This window comes from Perognathus longimembris, chromosome 2, assembly GCF_023159225.1.
Source record: "Perognathus longimembris pacificus isolate PPM17 chromosome 2, ASM2315922v1, whole genome shotgun sequence".
Lineage (NCBI taxonomy): Eukaryota > Metazoa > Chordata > Mammalia > Rodentia > Heteromyidae > Perognathus > Perognathus longimembris.
The window spans coordinates 26,020,042-26,044,319 of NC_063162.1; the positions used below are offsets into that span (position 1 = coordinate 26,020,042).

At 39.5% G+C, this 24,278-nt stretch overlaps 1 protein-coding gene across 1 annotated transcript; it reads right to left on the reverse strand.

The window, feature by feature from the left end:
* Positions 1–3,644: 3,644 nt before the first annotated feature.
* On the reverse strand, positions 3,645–22,977 carry LOC125343840 (protein CC2D2B homolog). The gene is made up of 7 exons (XM_048336413.1): positions 22,857–22,977; positions 17,001–17,065; positions 14,122–14,167; positions 9,267–9,339; positions 8,605–8,661; positions 7,529–7,631; positions 3,645–3,863 (listed from the first exon to the last, which is right to left on the reverse strand). The coding sequence occupies exons 1-7, from the start codon at positions 22,975–22,977 to the stop codon at positions 3,645–3,647; spliced, it is 684 nt and encodes a 227-aa protein (XP_048192370.1).
* Positions 22,978–24,278: the final 1,301 nt, after the last annotated feature.

Consider the following 24,278-nt stretch of genomic DNA (forward strand, 5'->3'; position numbering starts at 1 on the left):
GAAATCCCCTTGAGGAACTGAGTCCCTCTGAAGTGCTACACTATAAGAAACATGTCCCTCTATGATCCTCTCTACTTGGGTTCTAGATCAGTTAAAGCCTGAAGGCCTTAGATCCCACACATAAAAATGATTTGTCTATGTGTTAGACAACTATTTTAAATGTAAATGTTTGAACATGAATGTGATTGGTTTCAGTGATATAGTTTAGAGGGTTAGAGTTACTTATCATAATTTACGAATACCTGACTATTCATTCCAGTTAAGAGCAATGACTGCATCCATAAGAAGTAGGGCACCGAGGCCTCTAGCTAGATCAGCCCTGTATACAGTGACATGCTGCCATGGTTTAAATATCATTTGTGCCCTCTGAAAGCCACATTGAAATTTGATTACCATTCTGAGGTAGAGGTGAGACCAGGTGAAACTTTTAACAGGTGATTAGGTCTATGACCTGATAAATTAATTTATTCATGTCATTGATGGTTATCTTGGCAGTGGGTCTTGCTATAAAAGCCAGTTTTTGTGTCTCTTACGTGTTCCCTGTGTCTTTCCAAGTAATGTGCCTTTGGTCTTGGTCTTAGGGATCTGAAGGCAAAATCGTCATCATCAGATGACTATCTTGGACCAGAACCATAAGCCAAACAAAACCTCTTGCACAGTCTGTGATTCTATGTTATTTGCAAAAGCAAATGGATTAAGACACAGGCAGTAGGGCCTTTCAGTCTGGTTACCATCTATCACACTGAAATCTGAAATCCACACCCCAAATCTGATGTGGCAGACTTGATGCTCTTCAAGGAGGAGGCTACCATTATGATGCCTCAAGCCTTCCCGATCTTTTCTGAGCTGGGAACCTTTTCTTCTTTCTCACTGGGCTTTGGAAAGACAGGGGGAAATTTACTATGTTTCTATTCATTTAATCTGTATCTGGTAGTCTCTGTTCTCTACAGAATACACTAGGGGATTTAATCAATCATTAGTATACTGATAAACTAGTCATTACCAAGTTTTAAAAAAATACCTCATTTATAAATCCCTCGTTTATTTATTATTTATTTAAACTTACAGAAATTCAAGTTCCTAAAATATATCTGTTTTGGTAAGCAGACATTGTAAATAACTATGTTGCTTACTTTCTTTGGCTTTCTTCTGGATAAGTCTGCTTTGGTTCTGCTTTACTTACTAACAACTGTGGTGCTCAGAATTATTGAGGTGCTGAACTTTATAACAACAATAAAAGGATGTGCATTTAGATTGGAAAGAAAAAGTTAAGGGGGAAGTGACTGTAGGCTTCATATATTTTAAAAGCTGTCATAAAGGTAGAAGTACTTTATGGGTTCTGTATGGCCAAATGAAGTCAAATAAATAGAAGTAATCATGAAGCAGACTTCAATTCAATATCTGAAAACAAATATTTAAAACTCTGCAACAATGGAATGAATTATCTTGGGAGATAGTAAGCTCTCTGCTATACTAGCAGAAGTTGACTAAAGGGACTGAATAGGCTTCTAGAACCAGACAAGTGTGTGGTACCAAAAGGACAAAGATATGTGTAAAATTGAATCAAAGGCTAGATAAAAACATCCAAGCCTTAATGGATTTATGCACACCAATCTGGCTAAGGTTTAAATGATAGACATACCAAGTGTTGGAAACAATACAGTTTGCATGTAATTTTCCAAAACTACTATTGAGAAACTGGCATTATACCAAGACAAAGCATATTACTCTAAGATCAGCATTTCTATTCTGAGATACTCAACAAAAAGTACATATTAGTGAAAACACATGTACAGAATCCAGGTACCAGTGGCTTATACCTTTAGAAGGCTAAGACCTGGAAGATCTGTTTGAATTTAGTCTAGGCAGAAAAGTCTGTGAAGCTCCATCTCCAATTAATCAACAAAATGTCAGATGGAGATATGGATTGAGTGGAAGGCCACACACCCTGAGCAAGAAAGGTGATGAGAATGTGAAAGCCCTGAGTCCAAGCCTTGGCACCAGCACAAAAAGAAAAAAAAATCCATAAAGCTATTAGTAAGAAAGAGCCAATAAATAAATACACTTAAAATTCATCAAATAGAAATAAATTTATTTTTCATATGATGAAATGCTGCACAGAAACTTGAGACTGGCAGGGGAAGAGACAGATTGGAAGGAGAACGAATGATGGGAAGGGGTCACTCTTCTCAAGATGTATTGTGCAAATAAGTGGACATGTTAAATTGAACCCCTCTTCCCATCTATTTGAATATAGCAATAAAAAATTCTACATAGAAAAGCAAATAGCAGTACACAACAAGGTACCTATTCTATGGTTCTGATTGCATTTATGTAAAGTAAGAGTAATCTACGGCAGTAGAGATTATAACAGCATTTAACTTGAATACTATTAGTTTATTCATGGGGGGGGGCAATACTAGGGTTTGAATTCAAGGCCTTAACACTTCCTAGACAGGTATTCTACCACTTGAATCACTCTTCCAGTCCCTTTTTGTGTTAGTTATTTTCAAGATAGTCTTCCTGTTTTTCATTCCCTTTGTTAATGGGAAGACAGGTGCATGCCATTGTACTCAGTGTACTGACTGAGATAGAGTCTTGAGAACTTTTCTCACTGGTTGGCCTCAAACAGAAATCCATCATCATTACCTCCCACGTAACTTGAATTACAGGCCTGAGCTGTTGTGCCTGGGTTATTCATTTTTGCAAAATTAGGGTCATAGATAATTTAATATGATGCTGCTTTTCACTTTACATTTTATTTGGAGCATTTAATATTTCTCAAAAACAATCTTATGGGCAACTTAATCTCTGTCATGGTTTAGTCATTATAATATTAGGCTTAGAATCTTTAGAGAGAAAATAAAATTGGCTGGGAATATGGCCTAGTGAATACATGAAGTCCTGGGTTCGATTCCTCCGTACCACATATATAGAAAAAGCCAGAAGTGGTGCTCTGGCTCAAGTGGTAGAGTGCTAGCCTTGAGCAAAAGGAAGCTAGGTACAGTGCTCAGGCCCTGAGTTCAAGCCCCAGGACTGGCAAAAAGAAAAAAGAAAAGAAAATTACAGAAACGTAAGCTATAACTGTTATTATAAGATTTTTCAACCATCATTACAAATAAACTATTGTTAGTTACCTTCCTGTATATGGTCTTTAGGGCTGGATTTAGTGATTCTTTGCTTATGCTGAGTCTGAAATTCCAAGACTGCCTAATAGGTGAAGGTAATGACATTATTTCACCACTTTCTTCAAACCAACATTTTCCCTGTCAAAAATATCAAAACATAACAATTGAACATTTGGCTAAAAATAAATGTCATATACTATCAATTGGTTTAATATGTCACTGGTGCACTTGCCTCTTCTAGTTTAACTAGGCGATTTTCCATTTTGTTGCAGACTGTTTTATGTATTTCTGGTTTTCTCTGAATATAGAATCCTTCATCTTCTAAAATGCGTGGCATCATACCTTTTGGTAGTTTATACTTGCTGGCCACTTAATAACAAAACTTAGATATCAATTCAGATTCCAAAATATAAGAAATGTAGACTGTTAATGTAATGTTAGAACAATACTTTTAATTTATCCAGGATACAAAGAAGTTATTATCCTATAACATGATTCACTAATAATTTTAACATTTTATTGGAAAAGAACATTACCTGGAGAACTACTTGGTATAAAAATATTTGTCTGCTGGTTTTCTATTTGTTCTTGATTATCTTCATATTCAGCAGCCTTTACTTCAAGTAAATCTGTAAAAATCATTTCTTCCATAAAATCTTCATCTTGGCTTTCAGTAATATTTTGCAAATCATCACCAAGTGAAAAGTGTTTGGAGTCACTATCTTTTACTGATCTCTGTTAAATATCAAAATGAAAAATAATTCTACAGTCTTGTCTTTAATGACTAATCTGCAGGTAAATGAAATGTACTTGGCATGTAAGATCACATGCAAGTTTGATGTGATATTTTTTTGACATTCATCAAATATTGATCAAATGCTTAATATATCCTGGGACGAAATAGGCAAATAAGCAGATGATAAGACAAATGAAGAAAAATAACATAGGGGACAGAGAATATTGGGCTAAGGCAGGTTGGAAGCTAATATTTTAAATAGGACTATCAGACACAGTATCATGTATCATTCAACTAAAACACCAAACGTAGCAAAGGATAGAGCATGAAGATATGAGAACTTCTTAAGCAGATAAACAAACAGAAAGACTCTAAGGCAACAGTGTGCTATAAGTGAAGGACAAACTCCAGTATAGCTGGAGAAAGGAGGAAAAGAGACGAAATGAAACGAGAGGAGTAATAAGGAGTCCAGGTTATGTAGGCCTTGAAGAATCTTGCATGACTTCAGCTTTTAAGTAAAAAACTGTAAGGACTGCTTTGACTACTTTGTGATATGGAAAATCACCTCTACAGGCAACAGTGAATACAGTAGTAGACTTTGGCAGTGATTCCGATAAGATATAATGGTGGCTTAAACTGGGGTAAAAGTGACAAAAAGTGGATTAGAGAATGAATACTTTAAAGGTAGAACCAACAGGATTGATTATGATTTGAATAAAGCATAAGAGGAGGGAAGGATTCAAGGATGACACTAAGGTTTGGTTGAAGAATTTGACTTACTACTATAACGCATTTATATAAAACTGTGTGTATGTATATGGGCATAAGCACTTGATAATAGTGTATGCAGGAGACTGAGGAAGGAGAATCTAGAATTCAAGGCCAGCCTGGGCTATACACTGCAGTGTCTCAAAAAAACAGAGCTGGGTGCCAAGCACTCATGCCTTTATTCCTAAATTACTCAGGAGTCTGAAATCTGGGGATTAAGATTCAGAGCCACTGGCTGTTTTTTCTGTTTGTCATCTAGCTTTTCCAGTAATCTCTTTTCCAACTTCAAATAAGATAAACCCTTTTCCTGCCATGGGCCTTTGGAACTAGTTCTTTCTGCTTCCTAAAACCCATGTCTCAGTGGATACTCTATGTCTGGCTCCCTTTTCTGGTCTCAGTATCAAAGTATAACTCCCTTCCTTATAAGGACAGCTACATATTAGCTAAAAACTTCTTCCAAGTAATTTTTATAAGTATTTGTTTTCTTTCATATCATAGTGCTTAATTGAATTCTGTACTTGTTCCTTCTTTCCTTACTTTGTTAACTCTCCAACTCCAGTACAGGCACTAGAAGATAACCATCTTAGTAGCAAGGACCTTGTCTGTTTTCTAATAGTGTGATCAGAACATTGGTACATGCTCATACAAATATTAATAATCAACTATTGGGCCGAGTATGTAGCTCCGTGGTAGATCACCTGCCTAGCATGTATCATACCATAGGTACCATCCCCAGCACAAGAAATATTAAAGCTAACGTTTCAGTTAACTACTGCAATCATAGCATTTTATAACTGAGAAAAAGGAAGGCTTAGAAGAGAAGTAGCTTGGTAAAGATTTTATAACTAGATGTGGCTGCTTTGGAATTCCAAATGAGTCATATCTGATTTCCAAACCTGTCATCTTAATCATACGATTTGTTGACTGCTACTCTCCTGATTTCTGGCCTTTAATTTGTCTAGCCCCATTGCATGTGATATTTGGTGCTATTACAGCCATTCTGACCTTTGGTATTCTAAATAATTATGGTGAAGACCTTTCTATGGCCAAACTACTTCTGCCTGTTTTTGCTCAATATCCTGCTGTCATCTTAAATATTATCTTAAATATTACATGCTACCTGTTATGACCTCACAGTCTACACTCATTTTTTTCTACTTTGCAACAAACTGTGTCTTTGGGTAGGTCACATTCTCTGTCCCACTTTTCTTACATAGAATAAAGGATAAAAAAAGATTCAGAGCCAGCCCTGACAAACAAATCCTCAAGACTTATCTTTAATTTGCTAGCAAAAAGCTGGAAATAGAGGCATGGCTCAAGTGGTAGAATGCCAGACCGGAGCAAAAGAGCCAAGTAAGGGAGAGCACAATGTTGGGATCCATTTTCCCCTTGATGGAAGGGGCTTGATGCACCTCCCCCAGCCCTGGGGAATGCGGCCCTTCTACCCCCTCTGGATTGGAATCCAGAGGAACCGGTTGGGCAAACAGCCCCCAACCTTCTAGCCAGCCCGGCGCGCTCCAGTGACGTTAGCCCTTGGGGTTCAGGTGATACCTTTCAGCCTATCGACATCCTGGCCAAACCCCTCCCTTGGAATCATCTCCCCTTGTCCTTATCTCAATAAAGTCAGTTCACTCTAAGAAGCTGGCCCCGTTGCATGTGTTCGTTGCAGGCGATCTCACATCTACGGCAGATCACGTGCTCGTCAGGTCGGAGCGACCCCCACGTCCCACTCTAACTTACCTGCAGGCCGAGGGTTAGGGGAGAGGACGAAAGGAGGGTGGAAAGAAAGAAGGAAGAGTCCGAGCCGGGAGGGGCAAAAAAAAAACCCAACAGCACAAGACCCTGAGTTCAAGCCCCAGTACACACAGACACAGACACAGACACAGACACACACACACATACACACACACACACACACACAGTCACCAGATTTTTATTGCAGACAACCTGCAAGAAGAGCAAAACCAGTGCTATATCATCTCTTCTTTAATAGTAAGGATTTTGAGGAACAATTCATAGGTGTAAAAGCCAGCATGAGCATGATGTCCTTAGGTCAAGCCCCAGCATCAAGTGGTAGAGCACTTGCATAGCAAGCAAAGATCTTGGGTTCCCTAGGATAGCACCCCACCAAAAAAAATGACATGGAATGAAAGTATTGGAACAGAAGGCTATGATTGGAAAATAATCTGAACAGCGTGGTGTCCAAGAGAGGTGTGAAAGGATCTTAGGGAAATTACCAAAGGTACCAGATGTCAGGTGAAAGCATTAGGAATTAGAGTTTCTGTGTGGCCCAAGGCCCTAGAAAACCTTGCATGTTTGAAGGCAAAGAGAAATTGGAGAACATTACAGAAAAGATGCAAACAATGAGGCCAGTCTGTCACACTGGTGAGGGAGAAAGGGAAGAGTAATGGAAGAAAGGGCAAGCATAGAGCAACAGGAGATTGAGGAGTTTGAAAGGTACTGAGAAGAACTGATAGAAACCAGAGGGGTCTACTTGGCCTGGGAGAGATGAAGATTAGGGAAACTGTAAGAAGTAATGGAGATCATGGAGAAAAAAGTAGGACATGCGGATAGAAGGACAGAAACAACAAAAGGAAAAGCAATCACTGGCTCTAGGGCTAATACCTTACACAGCCCAGCCTTGTGTGAGTTCAACTTTTCTCCATCAATTTCTTCATCTAACACCTTACAAGGGTTTCATAAGGATACATTTCACTTCAAATCAACATCCAGTAAGTACTCAAGTGTTTGGTATTATCATAATGAACAGTTTCTTAATTTGAAGTGAAGGTGTAATAAAAATTTTCTCTCCCAACCAAGTATTTCATTTTATGCCGTCAATAAAGAGGTGTTACTGAGAGAGGAAAGATTTAGAAGGGAGGGGAAAAAATCCAACCTGTTCATAAGACTGGCTCAGAGCAGACCTTTCTTCACCACTCAGGATGAAAAATGAAAGACCTTCATCCAACAAGACTTCAGTCTGTGGGTTGAACAATGATAAATCATTATATAGTGAAGAATTATTTCTTTCTAACATAGGAAGCAATAACTGTGATGTTATTAATAACCAAGAAACAGCAGCAGTACTGAGCTATTTTTTTTATCACCTTCAAGTATGTTTGGTTCATGAGTTTTTATGGCTATTTTAATGTTCTGATAACTACAACAAAATAGCGCCCAAATCCCGCATCTCCCCAAACAATATATGATCAAAGAACTTTTTTAAATTTTTTTTTCTTTTTCAAAGAACATTTTATCCATGAGCATACATTAAATAGAAGCTGTCAGGCTTAGGAGACTTCAGAGCCCTGTGTTCCCATTTAAGTACACTGAAACCCAACTCAGAATGATGTGTCATATTCCACAAAAAAGAAATTTAAGTTTAAAACAAAACCCACCAACAAACCTCTCATTAGGTATTTTAAAGCAAGTGCTCCACTTTAGCAAATCAGCAGCTTCTTTCCCTTGCATGCATGTTATAGAAGTTTCCCCTCATGTCCCTTTGGAGTCCTAATCACTTACAGTTTGAATCTGTCCTACTGACATAAATTATTTGAACCTTTCATGTGCTAAGTTCAGCTTTGAACAATATCTTATTATAATTTCTTAGGATAAAAAGTAATGGCAGTTAGGAATAAGGAGTGACTGAAAACGGGCATGAGTTCAGTTTTGGAATGATTTAAATATTCTAAAACTGAATTCGCAAAATTCTGTAGGCTAAATAAGAGTCATCCAGGCTTAAGTTCAAAAGGAGTTAAATTTATTTTTAAGGTCTATTTCTATTAAGCTGCTAGAAGTTTCCATAAAGTTATTCACCTTAGACCACTGACAATGTTTTTTGTTGTTGTTGTTTGTGGTGGTGTTGTTGTTTGTCAGCCCTGGGGCTGGAACTCTGGACCTGGGCTCTGTCACTAAGCTTCCTTTGCTCAAGGCTAGTACTCTACCACGTCAGACAGCACCACTTCAGGCTTTTTCTGAGTAATTTTATTAGAGATAAGAGAGTCTAATGGACTTTCCTGCCCAGGTTGGCTTTTAACCGTGATCCTCAGCTCTCAGCCTTCTGAGTAGCTAGGATTACAGGCATGAGCCACTGGGATCTGACTAGTCCGTCTTTCCTTCCTTCCTTCTTTCTTTCCTTCCTTCCTTCCTTTCTCTGTATGCATAATAACATTCATATGTCTTATTCAAAATATATAAAAATCAAGAGATTTCAAATTTTGTGTGATACTGGGATTTGAACAGGACCTCATACTTGCCACTCAAGTGCTCTGTCATTGGCGCACCAGAATCAAATTAAGTTTTGTTTTCCTTATATACTGGGTTTTGAATTCAGGTCCTTAATGCTTATGAAGCAAGCATTCTACCACTACCACAATCGGCTCTCAATGTTTTTTGTGTGTGTATATTTCCCTGAGATATCATATGTTATTACTATGACCAAATCATTTAACTTTGTTTGGTTTAGGTTAAATATTTTAGAGCTGTTATGAAATAAAAAGGCAGGAACTTGAAACCTCTTGGAACTACAAAGTTACATTTAGATTGAAACTCAGCTCTTTCTTAACAAAAAACAAGCTAATTATACTCCATATTTGATATAAAATTGTAAATATGAAAACAGGATTTTTGCAAACAGCATTACCTTAGTACTTTTTAACTTTCCTCTTACTTTGCCTCTCAGTACCTTTGTTATATTTTGACCGCTGTCTGCATCTGAATCAGAAAAACAATATAGTTCCAACATTTTATTATAATTAATCAGCAAATGATCTGTGAAATAATTTAAATGCACGTATTTTTAATAGTATATATTAAGTGGGGGGAGGGCTTGAATTCACAGAGCTCAAGCAATGTCCCTGAGCTTTTTTGCTCAAGGCTAGCATGCTACCAGTTGAACCACAGCAATACCTTTAATTTTTTTGATGGTCAATTGGAGATAAGAGTCTTGCAGACATTGCTGCCAGGGCTGGCTTTGAACTATGATCCTTTTATCTCAGCCTCTTGAGTAGCTAATATTATAGGTGTAAGCTACTGATGCCTAGCCTTTAAGACAACTTTAATGGATTTCACGATTCTATTTTTACACGCTTCTAAACTATTTTAACCATACTCACTCCCATTCACCCTCTGTTTCATCCATTTTCCTATCCCCTCTGAGTATGTCCCATCTGCAAGCATGTCCTGGTTTCCATGTGTTATTCTTTAAGGTCTACATATGTCATGAGAGAAATAACATGCAATATTTGTGATTTATTTGTTAACATAATGATCTCTAGTTCCATCCATTTTCCTGCAAATGATTTTTTTCCTTTGATGCATTTTTATTGTTACTGTGAAGGTGATGTACAGAGGGGTTACAGTTACATAAGTCAGGTAAAGAGTACATTTATTTTTGAACAGTATCACCCCTTCCCTTGCTTTCTCCCAGTCGTCCCCTGCCATTCCCACCCACAAGTTGTATAGTTCATTTTCAAGAGTCCAGTGGTTCATGTTTATCTGTCTTTGGGAAGGTGGGGGACACAGAAATGATGGGACAAATGGTGAACAAGTGCAGCAGTTGTAAGAAATTTTAAGAAAAAAATTCATTTGAGCATATGTAACCATGAAGATTAACAGTCAAATCCCATAAACTGTTACAAGAGTCAAACTGGGCAGGATTATCTGTACACAAAACTCCCAAGGTCTAAATAATTGTGTCTCTCAGAATTTGTGTTTCCACCTGGGCATCTAACCAGATCATCACTAGCCAAGATATCATAACACCCTTGAAGAGCCATGTTTCTTGCTGCACTATTCACAATAGCCAAGCTTTGCAAACAGCCCAGATGCTCTATCTGAGATGAGTGGATCCAAGCAAAGCGGTACCTATACACAATGGAATTGTCCACTGCCATTAGAAAGAATAGTATTATGTCATTTGCAGGGAAATGGATGGCCCTAGAACAAATCATGTTAAGTGAGGTAAGCCAAGCTCAGAGAGAAAAGCAGCACATGTTTTCTCTCCTATGTGGAAGCAAGATCTAAAATACACCAGGACAGGATAAATTATACAGGACTTCATTCACTCACACATAGTGAGAGCAAAGGAAGTACTCTTAGAACAGGAACACAAAGGTACTATGCCTATGTGCATCTGATCATAGAAAGTAATATTTATTGAAATGAACTCCAGGATATTAAAACAAGAGTTTATGTGTCTTTGAAAGAGAAAGGGGGAACACAGAAATAGTGGGACAAAGGGTGAATAAATGCAGCAATGGTACTCACTAGGCACTATGCTGAAAATGAACTATACAACTTGTGGGTGGATTGGGAGGGAAAAACTGGGAGAGAGCAAGGGAAGGGCTGACATTTTCCAAGAAGAAATGTATTCCTTACCTGACTTATGCAACTATAACCCTCTATACACCACCTTTATAGTAACAATAAAGAATTTAAAACAAAGAATTTGTGTTTCTCCCCCATCGTGTGATGGTATGAATAGATGTGGTCTGTGGGATGAGGTTCCCCAAGTAGGACCCTCACAAACAGGATTAATGTTTTTGCAACAAAGATCCTAGATGGCATAAGCGCCCGCAAATGTTTTAATTTCATTCTTTATAGCTGAATGATGTTCCCTTGTGTAGACATATCACATTTCCTTTATCATTCATCAGTAATGAGCAACTAAGCTAACTCCACAGTTTGGCTGAACTAATTTACATTTCCACCAACAATGTATAAGAGTTCCTTTTCCCTGCAGTTGTTGTTTGTTTTCTTGGGGATAGCCATTCTGACTAGGGTGAGAGGAAATCTCAGAGTTGCCTTGATTTGCATTTCCATTATAGATAAGAACATCAAATAGTTCTTCATGTATATATTGGCCAATTGAACTTCATTTTTAATAAAAGTATCAAGAACATACATTAGAAAAGACAGCCTCTTCAACAAATGACGTTGGTAAAACATGTAGAAAACTGAAACTGGATCCTGATCTCTCACTCTACAAAAATTAGTTCTAAGAGAATAAAGATTTAATGTGAGACCTGAAACTGTGAAACTACTAGAAAATATAGAGAAAAATGTTTGAAGATATTGGCATACATATTAACAACTTTCTAAATAGGATTCCAACTGGTCAGGCATAAGACCAAGAATCAGCTAATGAGATTGCATCAAATTGCATGCATTTCTAAGCCTCATGACAATCATGAAGAGTAGGTCACTACTTAAAACCCAATGGATGGGAGCTGGGGATATGGCCCAGTGGCAAGAGTGCTTGCCTCATATACATGAGGCCCTGGGTTCGATTCCCCAGCACCACATATACAGAAAACAGCCAGAAGTGGCGCTGTGGCTCAAGTGGCAGAGTGCTAGCCTTGAGCAAAAAGAAGCCAGGGACAGTGCTCAGGCCCTGAGTCCAAGGCCCAGGACTGGCCAAAAAAAAAAAAAAAAAAAAAAAAAAACCCAATGGATGGCCCTTCCTCCTTCTCATCTGAAATGAGTACTTTTATCTGTGGTGAATTTTGTTTCTTTATGACATCTCCATCTGTGCCGCCTTCTTTTGCTACTTCTAAGCTATTGCTCAGTCCTTATTTGTAGACAGACAAAACCTTTCAAAAGAACAAAAAGCTCAGCTAACTCAATTTTTGCTTTTTATTCATGTTAGAGAAAATAATGTTCCATGAGAACATTCTTATTCTATAGATACAGATATTAAAGTCTTATTATGGGCTGGGAATATGGCCTAGTGGCAAGAGTGCTTGCCTCATATAAAGGAAGCCCTGGGTTCGATTCCTAAGCACCACATATATAGAAAATGGCCAGAAGTGGCGCTGTGACTCAAGTAGCAGAGTGCTAGCTTTGAGCAAAAAGAAGCCAGGGACAGTGCTCAAGCCCTGAGTTCAAGCCCAGGACTGGCAAAAACAAAACAAAACAAAACAAAAAGTCTTATTATTTTGACTTTATTAAATTGAAATGGAAAAATGAATTTGAAAGGAAAAAAAGATAAATTTCTAAGATCCTATTTTAAGTCTTTTGTAGAACCAACATAGCTCACCTGTACTTTGGTTAGCTCTTAGAAAAAAATGAAACACTCAGTTTTTTAGGTCATGAAGAAGGTTCCGACTTATGTGCCATGTGTTATTTTCTCTTCATCCACTGAATGATCAACTGAATGGATCACTAAAGGCAGAGGTTGTAGAGTCTTGGGTTCAGTAAAATAAAACCCGAGAATCTATTATTCTCTTGTATTTTGCTGTTTCTCTTCCACTGAATCCTTAAAGGTAGTATAGGTAGAATTAGAGAGTATCCACAGAGATAAGTCACAATAGGCTGTGAGAATCTTTATAGTCTTAAGGAGAGTATTCCTTTGTATAATTTAGAAATTACTAGTCAGATTGTTATTATTGTATTCCTAGACTTTGGAATGACAGACAGCACACGTAGGTATTCAGTATTTGGTAAATGAGAGAACCAGGATCAACTACTATTTATTTTAAGACCCCCAAGACTGTGAGCTTTCGGAACCAGGTTATCTTTAAATTCTTTAAATTATTTTTAAATACAGTATCAACCAAGTACTAGTGAATTCTCCATGTTTATGAAGATGGGAAAAACAGAACCTGCCTTTATTACATGAATTGATTTTTAAGTGTATTTCCTTATGTCCTCTGTACTATTTAAGAAGTTTGTGTTTTTAAATTCATTCAAGAACTTGAAGCTGGGTGCCAGTGGCTCACCCCTGTAATCCTAGATACTCAGGAGGCTTAGCTCTGACGATCATGGTTCAAAGCCAGCCCAGGCATAAAAATCCATGAGTCTTATATTCAATAAACTACTCAGAAAAAGCCAGAAGTGATGCTGGGGCTCAAGTGGTTGCCTTGAGCACAAAGAGTCCCAGGGACAGTGCCCAGGCACTGAGTTCAAGCCCCAGAACCAGCAAAAAAAGAAAAAAGCTTGAAATTGTGCATAAAAACATTCATTGACATCTTCAAAAAAAAATCTGAAAATCTGGGGTCACTCTAATCATGCACTGGACACTTAGATGGATAGGTTAAAAGTAACCACTTCCTACAATGTTTTGAGGTTCAGAAAAAACGCATGTACAAGGTATTAAGGTGAAATTCTTTCGAATACTTACTAAAAAAAAAAAAGGACAAGAAAGTAAAGCAAGCACTGAAGCAGACATACCAGTGGGATGGGGCAAGTAAATAAGGGTAATATGACGAATGTACTGTATTTTATATGCATATATGAAAATACAACATTGAACCTTTTCTAAGAATAGAGTGAAAGAGTATGAGATTGATCAGGGCATACTGCATGTTTCTGTGGAAAGTTCACAAAGAAACATCCCTGTGTGCTAATAAAAAATAATTAATAACAAAAAGAAATATTACCAAATTAGGACTCAGAAACAACTTACTCAATAATTGGATAAATAATATTATTAAATATATACGAAATTAAAACTAAGAACATCAGGATTGTAGTATACTTATTGAGAACCTTTTGAGAGATGTTTGTCCACAATGTTATTTGTTTCTTCTGATTCCTGCAAAAAAATAAAAATAAAAAAGCAGGGAGAGTTAACTTGCATTTTTTGTCACTTCATATCTTTTCATCAGCTTGTTGTGCTATCATTTCCATTTTTTCAAATTCAGCTTTTTAATAAAAATTTCCTAAGCTTTCATACTGGGTTGGTAATGAATGACACATAATTAACATATTACAGTGTTTGTTTCTAATTCACATCAGAAAAGAAATGCATTTTTAAGACAAATAACATAAGTCAATAACTATATAATGTATCATCAGAACCAGGAGAGATTGGACAGTGAAAGTAGACACTGTTAATAATTACTTCAGGATAAATGATACAAAATAGAACTAGCCTGGACCAATTTGGATGTGGTCTCCTTAAATTAAATCCATAAGTACCTTTCTTCAAGAACTATTTTGGGTTGAGATGGCAAAGCTAAAGTTGTATTTGTAGTCTAATATTTAAGATTGAGGGCTGGGAATATGGCCTAGTGGCAAGAGTGCTTGCCTTGTATACATGAAGCCCTAGGTTGGATTCCGGCAGAGTGCTAGCCTTGAGCAAATAAAGAAGCCAGGGACAGTGCTCAGGCACTGAGTTCAAGCCCCAGGACTGGCAAAAAAGAAAATAATAATAATAATATTTAAGATTGAACATGATATTTTTTTATCAAATTTTATTGACAAGGTGAAAAATGAGGGGGGTGTGACAAATATGACAAGAAATGTAATCACTACCTTATTATGTAACTGTACCCCCTCTGTACATCACCCTATCATCCCCTTTTAAATGCTAATTTATATACCCTTTGCTTATTTTCTTAAATTTCATCTTATTCATTTGTATGAGCTCTTTATTTTTCTGTCAGTCCTGGGGCTTGAACTCAGGGCCTGGGCACTGTCCCTGGCTTCTTTTTGCTCAAGGCTAGCACTCTACCACATGAGCCACAGCGCCACTTCTGGCCTTTTCTATATATGTGGTGCTGAGGAATCGAACCTAGGGCTTCATGTATATGAGGCAAGCACTCTTGCCACTAGGCCATATTCCCAGCCCTGTATGAGCTCTTTATATATGAAAGATTTTTAAATTAAGAAATTATTCTCTGTGGGCTGGGAATATGGCCTAGTGGCAAGAGTGCTTGCCTCCTACACATGAAGCTCTCAGTTCGATTCCCCAGCACCACATATATGGAAAACGGCCAGAAGGGGCGCTGTGGCTCAGGTGGCAGAGTGCTAGCCTTGAGCGGGAAGAAGCCAGGGACAGTGTTCAGGCCCTGAGTCCAAGGCCCAGGACGGCCAAAAAAAAAAAAAAAAAAAAAGAAAAGAAATTATTCTCTGTGATATCAGAAATACTCTTTCAATGACATATTTCAGTGGTTAGTCCTTAATGTTCATGTATTACCTACTTTATGCATCTTCCAAGAGAGATAAATGAGATGATGCATATATGGAAACACTATGAAAATTCAACACTTTGCTAGTGTTAGTTATTATTCAATTGATTCTTCTGTAGCAGGTGACAATTTTGAGCAACATTATTTCCTGGGAACTTTCTATATTCTTTACCTCTATTCTTCAATTTTTTAAATCTCCTATATCTATCAGTGGTCATACTTCTTCCCCACAGACTAAGGCCAGGTACATTCTCAGGCTCTGGAGATGTACTAAGAGCCTCTCAAGTCTATCTTCAGCTTTGACTACCCTTCTGACATGGAAAACATATTTCTCATGGCCTCCTGGTAATTCTAATCAAATATCGCACAATTGCTAAAAATTCAGTATGTTGTTGAACATTTCCTTCCAGGATTTTAAACCTCTGGGCTCCTGACACTTATATTAGAAGTTGAATCCATGGTGTTGAGAATGCTCAGTAGTTGCTCTACTTCTTGTATCATGCTCTAACCTTTATTTACTTCATATTTGGTTTGTGAGATAATCTTGCTAATTGTGCCCTGGCAGGTCCCAAATTCCCAGTCATCCTAACTTTACCTTCTGAATAGGTGTGAACCCTACATATTCTAAAGTGAAATACTATAGCAATGTTAAATCCTCTTCAGAGTGATAAGAGTCTGAATTTAGTTTTAATTTTAAATGTAAGAAATACAATACTAGAGACTCTTGAATTGTACACAGTAGCATGCAACTAGACTGAATCTTTTCATGGAAAATCATTATGATAATAATATTTGTCTGTAGATTTTTCTGGAAGAACTTCAAAATCCATCAAGAATTCCTATAGCACACTTTAAAACTACTGAATAGAGTCAACACGAACTAAAGCTGTTCCCTTCTTATTCAACTTTCAATAATAATCTGTATCAAGACAACTAAAAATAATTTTATTCTTGACCAGTGGAGAGCAATTCTTAATGGTATTATGTAATACTAACCATTGTAATTTTATTCTTTTTTTTTTTTTTGCCAGTCCTGGAGCTTGGACTCAGGGCCTGAGCAATGTCCCTGGTTTCTTTTTGCTCAAGGCTAGCACTCTGCCACTTGAGCCATAGCGCCACTTCTGGCTGTTTTCCATATATGTGGTGCTGGGGAATCGAACCCAGGGCTTCATGTATATGAGGCAAGCATTCTTGCCCCTAGGCCATATCCCCAGCCCCTGTAATTTTATTCTTGACCAGTGAACAGTGAGCACTAGCCTTGAGCTGAAGGGCTCAGGGATAGCACCCACATCCAGATTTCAAGCCCCATAACTGACCCCCCAAATTTTTTTTGACAGAAAACACAAGAGCAAATGAGTGCAATGTAAATTACCTTTAGAAAAACTTACACCTTAATAAAATTTATTGCTGTGAAAAAACATTTAGAAATCCTTTTGAGCTTCATTAGTACCTTACCGTTTTAAAAGTATCTTCTCTTCTTTTTGAGATACTTTTCATGACGGTTCTTTCATTTATACTTTCTGAGTAAATAAGAAATAGTCTTAAAAATCATGTTAAAGAAGACTATTAAGAGAATTGAGATATAAAGTGCAGTAAGAAAGATTTCTAATTTAACTAGAAATAAAACAAAGAACTAATCATCTATAGTATTTAATATTTAGTGTGTGCTCACCCTTAGTAATGTAATAAAAAATTCTGGTTAATGTAAATCAACATGAGAAAGGAATCAGGTATAATTACTGGGAAGAAAAAATGTTATATTTGTGGATGATAGGTTTAATCTAAAAAATTAGATTTAATAAAAAAAGTTGATAAGTGACAGTACAAGTAAATGCAGTGTGTATGTGTGTGTGTGTGTGTGTGTGTGTGTGTGTGTGTGTGTGTCAGTCCTGGTATATGAACTCAGGGTCTGGGCGCTGTCCCCAAGCTTCTTTTTGCTCAAAGCTAGCACTACACCACTTGAGTTACAGTGCCTCTTCCAGCTTTTCGGAGTTTACTGGAGATAAGAGTCTCATGGACTTCCTTGCCTGGAGTGGCTTTGAACTATGATCCTCAGATCGCAGACTCTTGAGTAGCTGGGATTATCAGCATGAGCCACCAGCACCTGGCAAACACCTTTTTGATATGATGATATCATGGAAAAAAATCACTCCAAACTGCCAGTTTCCCATCCTTCTTTCTCCTCTTCCCTATCTCCTTTTTACATTATTGCAGTTTGAACTCAGGGGCTTCTTGCCAGGCAGGTGGTCCTCCATTTGAACCACATCTCTTTTTGCTTTTCAGTTACTTTTTCATATAAGGTCTTACGTTTTTTGCCCAGGGCTGGCCTCAGACCATCATTTTTCTATTTATCTATGCTTTCCACATAGCAGAGATTAAAGGTCTATAACACCATACCTGGCTTATTTGTTGAGATCAGAGGTCTTACTTTTTGCTGGGGCTAGCCTCAAACTATCATCCCTTCCATGTAGCTGGGATTACAGATATGAGTCCGTTTTACAACAGCAATTAAAAAAAATCAAAATATCAAGAAATTACTTTACAGTCTTAAAGAACTTTCCCTGTAATGGGGTCCTCCCAAGGGAGGGGACCACAATGTAATGGGGTCCGAGGGTGGGGGGATCCCCCATCCCTCCAAGAGTCCACCACTCAGAGACAGTCTCAATTAAAAAGATGGATTTATTGGGCTGGGGGTATGGCCTAGTGGCAAGAGTGCTTGCCTCCTATACATGAGGCCCTGGGTTCAGTTCCCCAGCACCACATATACACAAAATGGCCAGAAGTGGCGCTGTGGCTCAAGTGGCAGAGTGCTAGCCTTGAGCAAAAAGAATCCAGGGACAGTGCTCAGGCCCTGAGTCCAAGCCCCAGGACTGGCCAAAAAAAAAAAAAAAAGATGGATTTATTGGGGAAGTAAAAAGTATACTGACCGGCCAGGGTCACGGCCCAGATTCGGGAGCTGGAACCGCAACCATTAAAAGCAGGCTGGCCGGCCAGGGTCGCGCAGCCCAGACTTGGGAGCTGGGACCGCACACCCCAGGCCAACCTCAGGGTTGGGTTATAAAGGCAAATACCACATGGTTAAGCTTGCCACCCGCAGGTAGCCAATGAGGTTACAACATTTACAGAGCATGCCAGGTCACACGCAGGTGGCCAATGGAGTTACAATCTGCCTCATAGCAACTGTTTGAACCAACCTATCATTTTAGATAGACCTGGCACACGGATTTGCACCTACTCATGGGAGGGCACAGGTTTAACCTTGAGCTTTCTACTACTCTGGTGGTCAAGCAGTTTACACAATCTTATCACAGGGAAGGGAAACTTCCCTTGATAGGGTGGGGGGAGATCCTAGTGAAGATGGAGTCAGCTTCTGCTCTCTTTAACTAATCTGAGATGGAGTCCATCTGACACCCCTCAACAGCCAATGATGGCACTGGCCAGATCTGGCCTCCATATTACATTCCCCTCCAAACTTCAAACTTTACAGTGAATGAAGAAAAAAAAGGATCCGATTAAAAATAGAGATACAGCCTGGTGTAGGCTGGCTCATGCCTATAATCCTAGATAATCAGGAGGCTGAGATCTGAGCATTACAGTCCAAAGCCAGTCTGCTAGATTCTTACCTAGCATGAACCACCAAAAATCTGAAAGTGGGTCTGTGATTCAAGTGATAGAGCACTAACTTTAGGTGAAAAAACTAAAGGACAACACTCCTGAGCTCAAGTCCATGGAACCATGGAAACAAGGATAGTAATTTAGAGGCCATTTTAATAATTCACATGAGATACTACAGATCTGAATTTTAAAATGGATGTAAAAAGTGGAGCAAGAATGGATGTTTATGAGACACTCAAGTGAGAAGTCAGGAAATATTTAAAATAGCAAGTAGATTTGGAGCAGAAATCTATGTTACTACATCTTTTGTTTAGTTAAAGAAAGCATTTAAGAGTGTCTTATTGACTCTAAGAATGTTAAACCTTTAAGATTTCTTTATTGTCAAAGTGATGTATAGAGGGGCTTCATTACTCTTTAAAATTACAAGATATATGTCCATATAATCAAATCATGAGTGTAATGGAGTTCCTCCAAGGAGGGACCACAATGTAATGGGGTCCCCATCCCTCCAAGAGTCCACCACTCAGAGACAGTCTCAAGTAAAAAGATGGGTTTATTGTGGAAGTAAAAAGTAAACTGACCATCCAGGGTCGCAGCCCAGACTCAGGAACTGGGACTGTGACTGGGACTGTAAAAAGCAGGCTGGCCGGCCAGGGCCACACTTAGGGTCAGGTTATAAAGGCAAACACCACATGGTCATGCTTGCCACATGTAGGTGGCCAATGAGGTTACAACACTTACAGAGCATGCCAGGTCACACGCAGGTGGCCAATCTGCCTCATAGTAACTGTTTGAACCAACCTATCATTTTAGTTTGACTTGGAGCATGGATTTGGCAGGGCTCACATGATCTGGGTGGATACGCCTACTCATGGGGGGGGGCACAGGTTTAACCTTGAATGTTCCACTACTCAGGTGGTTAAGTTGCTTACATAACCTTATCACAGTAAAGGGGAACTTCCCTTTATAGGGTGGGGGAGATCTTAGTGAAGATGGAGTCGGCTTCTGCTCACTTTAACTAATCTGAGACTCCCCTCAACAGCCAATGATGGCACTAGCCAGATCTGACCTCCATATTACAAAGAGAAAACTTTTTCAGATCAATTGCAAACGGCAGGCAATTTTATTTGTACAAAATGTTTGCCTTTCCTTAGCATTTAGAAAACTCTAGGTCCTGCTAATTATCTAAAAACCCCCTCTATTATGGATGATGCTTGAAATTTCTAAAGTCTATTTTATGTTGTGTGCAACCTAATATCTGTTATGGGGTTCGAGGGAGGAGATTCCATGTCTCTCCAAGAGTCCACCACTCAGAGACAGTCTCTTACTGGGGAAGTAAAAAGCGAACTGACCAGCCAGGGATACAGCACCGACTTGGGAGCTGAAACCATGACCGTGAGTCAAGCTCAGGTTGGGGTTATAAAGGCAAATACCACATGGTCAAGCCTGCCACACGCAGGTGGCCAATGAAGTTACAACACTTACAGAGCATGCCAGGTCACATGCAGGTGGCCAATGGAGTTATAGTCTGCCACACAGTAACTGTTTGAACCAACCAATCATTTCAGTTAGAATTGGCATGTGAATTTGGCAGGCCCACACATGATGCAGGGGGATATGCTTACTCATGAGGGCAGGGGTAAGGCTGCTCCTTGATGGAAAGGCACAGGTTTAACCTTGAGCAATGGGGACCTTCCCTGGATTCTGAGCAGACAGGGCACACTCCCAACCCTGAGGCTCAGGGGTTGGGGAGATCTTAGTGAAGATGGAGTCAGTTTCTGCTCTGTTTAACTAATCTGAGATGGAGTCAGTCTGACTCCTCCCAACAATAACCAAATAGAAATGTATCACTTGCAAGGTGATATATCAATGTGAAATGTCAAAAAGCCAGCTAGTGGTTTCAAGTTTTAGAAATATTTGAATGAAAGTAAATCCAAGCTTTTGAAAAGCTCAAAAAATATGGTTGAGTTGAGTACAGTGACTTATGCCTGTAATCCAACTACTTGGTAGGCAAAGATTGGGAGGATTGTATTTTGGGCCAGCAGAGGCAAAAAAAAATTCTCTACCCAGGCACCGGTGGCTCATGCCTGTAATCCTAGCTACTCAAGAGGTTGAGATCTGAGGATTGAGGTTCAAAGCCAGGCCTGGTAGCAAAGTCTGTGAGACTCTTATATCCAATTAACCACCAGAAAACTGGAAGTGACATTGTGGCTCAAAGTGGTAGAGGCTATCATTGAGCTAAAGAGCTCAGGGACAGCACCCAGGCCCAGAGTTCAAGCCCTATGACCAATCAAAAAAAAAAAAAAAAAAGCCCCAAAACAAAAAACTCCAGATTTAGCCTCTTAATAAAAGCAGGGTGTGATGGTACCTATTATCCTTGCTACATGTAAATCATAAACAGGAGGATAACAGTGCAGGCCTACCTGGGCATAAAAACAAAGCCCTATTTCAAAAGTAACTAAAATAAAAAAGGGCTTGAGTGTGGCTCAGGTTCCCACCAAGCACAAGGCCCTGAGTTCAGTTCCAGTACAGCCTCTATCACAAATAATGGTTGGATAGTAGGTAGGTTTCCTAACAAGCTTGCCCCCAAATGTTCAAACTGTATTTTGTGTGCTTTGTTTATTAATGATGTTCCTTTGGAAACAGATGTGATAAATCCTAAAATCTTTTACTATCAACATGATGGTAGCACAAAACTTTTTGAGTGTAGATTCTTTCTGCATATTTTCAATTTCTTTTTAATAAAAATTAATGTGTAAATAGGTTTCAAAAATTGTGCTTTATTTGGAAATTTTATATCTAATACAATGCAATGTAATTGTGCTACCTACAAGTTAATGGCAAGAATCATTAAAAAGTATTATGATTCATGGAGCAACCCCAACCGTGACATCTAGGAAATTAGACATGAGTCCTGTCATATTTTTTTATCCCGAAGAGGTGTCTCTGTGTACTTACTCTCAAGTGGTGAGAAATTCAGTCTCAAAGCTCCTTCTCACAGTGAGGCTGCAAGACCCTCACATCTTTTCCCCATGTAAGCAAGGCTTACCCTGGACCTCCAACATAAACTTTCCAGTATGATTACATTCTTATACACACACACACACACACACACACACACACACACGATGTGTATATGAACATATGTACGATTTCCTGCTAGCTCAATCCTTTTTTTTTTTTTTTACAATTTTTTCTAAAGGTGCACAACACACGTTTCAATCTCTGTCTCTTCGGGTAAGCTGTTCTGACTCTGGCTATTGGATTCCAATAGCCCTTAGAGTTTGTGGTGTTAAGTTCCGTCAAGTTATTCCAATCTTCCTTGCAAGTTCATCTTTGTGCTTCTCCTCGTGTGGGGACGAGGACAAAGGCATGGACCAACCCCTGAGAGGTATTCCCTACCACAGGGCTAACATGCAAAACACGCACGACCCCACTAGTTATTCTGGGGAGCATTTTTCAACGCCATCACTTCCCCACGGGCTGCCTAGCCGCCATCTTGTGTGGCTCCAGCCCTAACAGATGGGAAAGTCCTCCCGCGCTCAAGTTACCTGTCCTCTTCCGGGCTACAGACTTCCCCACAGAGCAGAGTTCGGTCCTGGGTGCGGGAAGGTGGACAGGGAGGATTATGGAGACCTACCAGCCTGCACGACTTTCCCCTGGATGTGCCTGGGAAGTGAAGGAAGGGCACACTACCCTCGACGACTAGGAGGAAGCCACAAGCAGCTGCCATGCGCCTCAGTACTGAGCATGCGCAGAGCAGTCCTTGGGCAGCCTCAGGAGCATGCGTGGAGTGGTCCTGGAAGTTCAGGAGCATGCGCAGTGATGTTCTTGACCTGCCTGGCCTGAGTTTATGCCTTTGAGAACCTTCTTGCTGCCTGACAGCGTGACAGGAGGCGGTGGGTTGTGGAAACCTGGAGCCTTAAGGGGCTACGGGGGCCGCCCTGCTCCACCTTCAGTTAGAGAAGAGCCCAAGAGTGGGTTGCCTGCCATGGGGTAGAAGTGGGGCCCCACGAAGAACAGTATCCCTCACTGACCGAGTGAGTAGTGGGCACAGACACCCTGTGGGGCGCAGGGGTTCCCAGGGAAGGGCGTGTTACAGTGCTGCGGCCGGCCAGGCCAGGAGTCACTGTTCCCACTCTCTGCCCTGCTGCTGGTTGAAGGGTGTGAGGGGGAAGGGTAGGGTTGTGCATGGATTTCTGCTTTCAGCGCGGCATCTACAATGGCCTTCTCCGTGTAGATGTGGTTCTTTTTATTTCTAAAGCTTGCTATTCGTGCAACACATTTATTGTTTCTAGTACTGGGGTTTGAACTCAGGGCCCTGGGCTTGCTCAGCTGATGCTCTGTCATTTGAGTTACTTCCTCAGCCAGACTTTTTTGCTGCTTACTTTGGAGATGGAATTTCAGGAAATTTCTGCCCTGGCTGGTTTCAAATAACTATCCTCCTGCATCATGAGCCATCGTGCTGGGCTAAAAATATTTTTCCGAGTGTTGGAGTATGTGACATACTTACTGATGTTTACTAAAATTACTTAATAAAGCCACTTTTTTTTTTGGTCTCTTCTTTGCCTTTGTTCTTTTTTTTTTTTTTTTGCCCTTGTTCTTGTCCCAAGTTTTATAAAACAAGTTAAATGTTAAGTGTTTTGATACTTATTCTGGGAAATTGGACAAAGATGAAGTTAGGGAACTTGCTAGCAAGTGTGCTTGTGTGCTTGCTAGGCAGGTTGCACTATCATTTTGGCTTTTGATATTCCTACATTGTTTTGTTTTGGTCCTGGGGCTTTGATTCAGCAACTGGGTGCTGTCCCTGAGCATTTTTGCTGAAGTTGAGCACTTCTGTAATCTTAGCTACTCAGGAAGTTGAGAGGCTGAGATCTGAGGATCAGGTTCAAAGCCAACAAAAAACTGGAAGTGGATCTGAGGCTCAAATGGTAGTGTGCTAGCCTCAAGCACAAAAGCTCAGGGACAGTGCCTAACCCCTGTGTTCAAGTCCCAGGCCTGGCACACACACATGTACACACACACACACACACACACACACACACACACACACGGTCAACACTGCCAGAAGTAAAGTTTGAATAGGGCTTAGTTTGGCTTCTGATTCTGATCATAAGG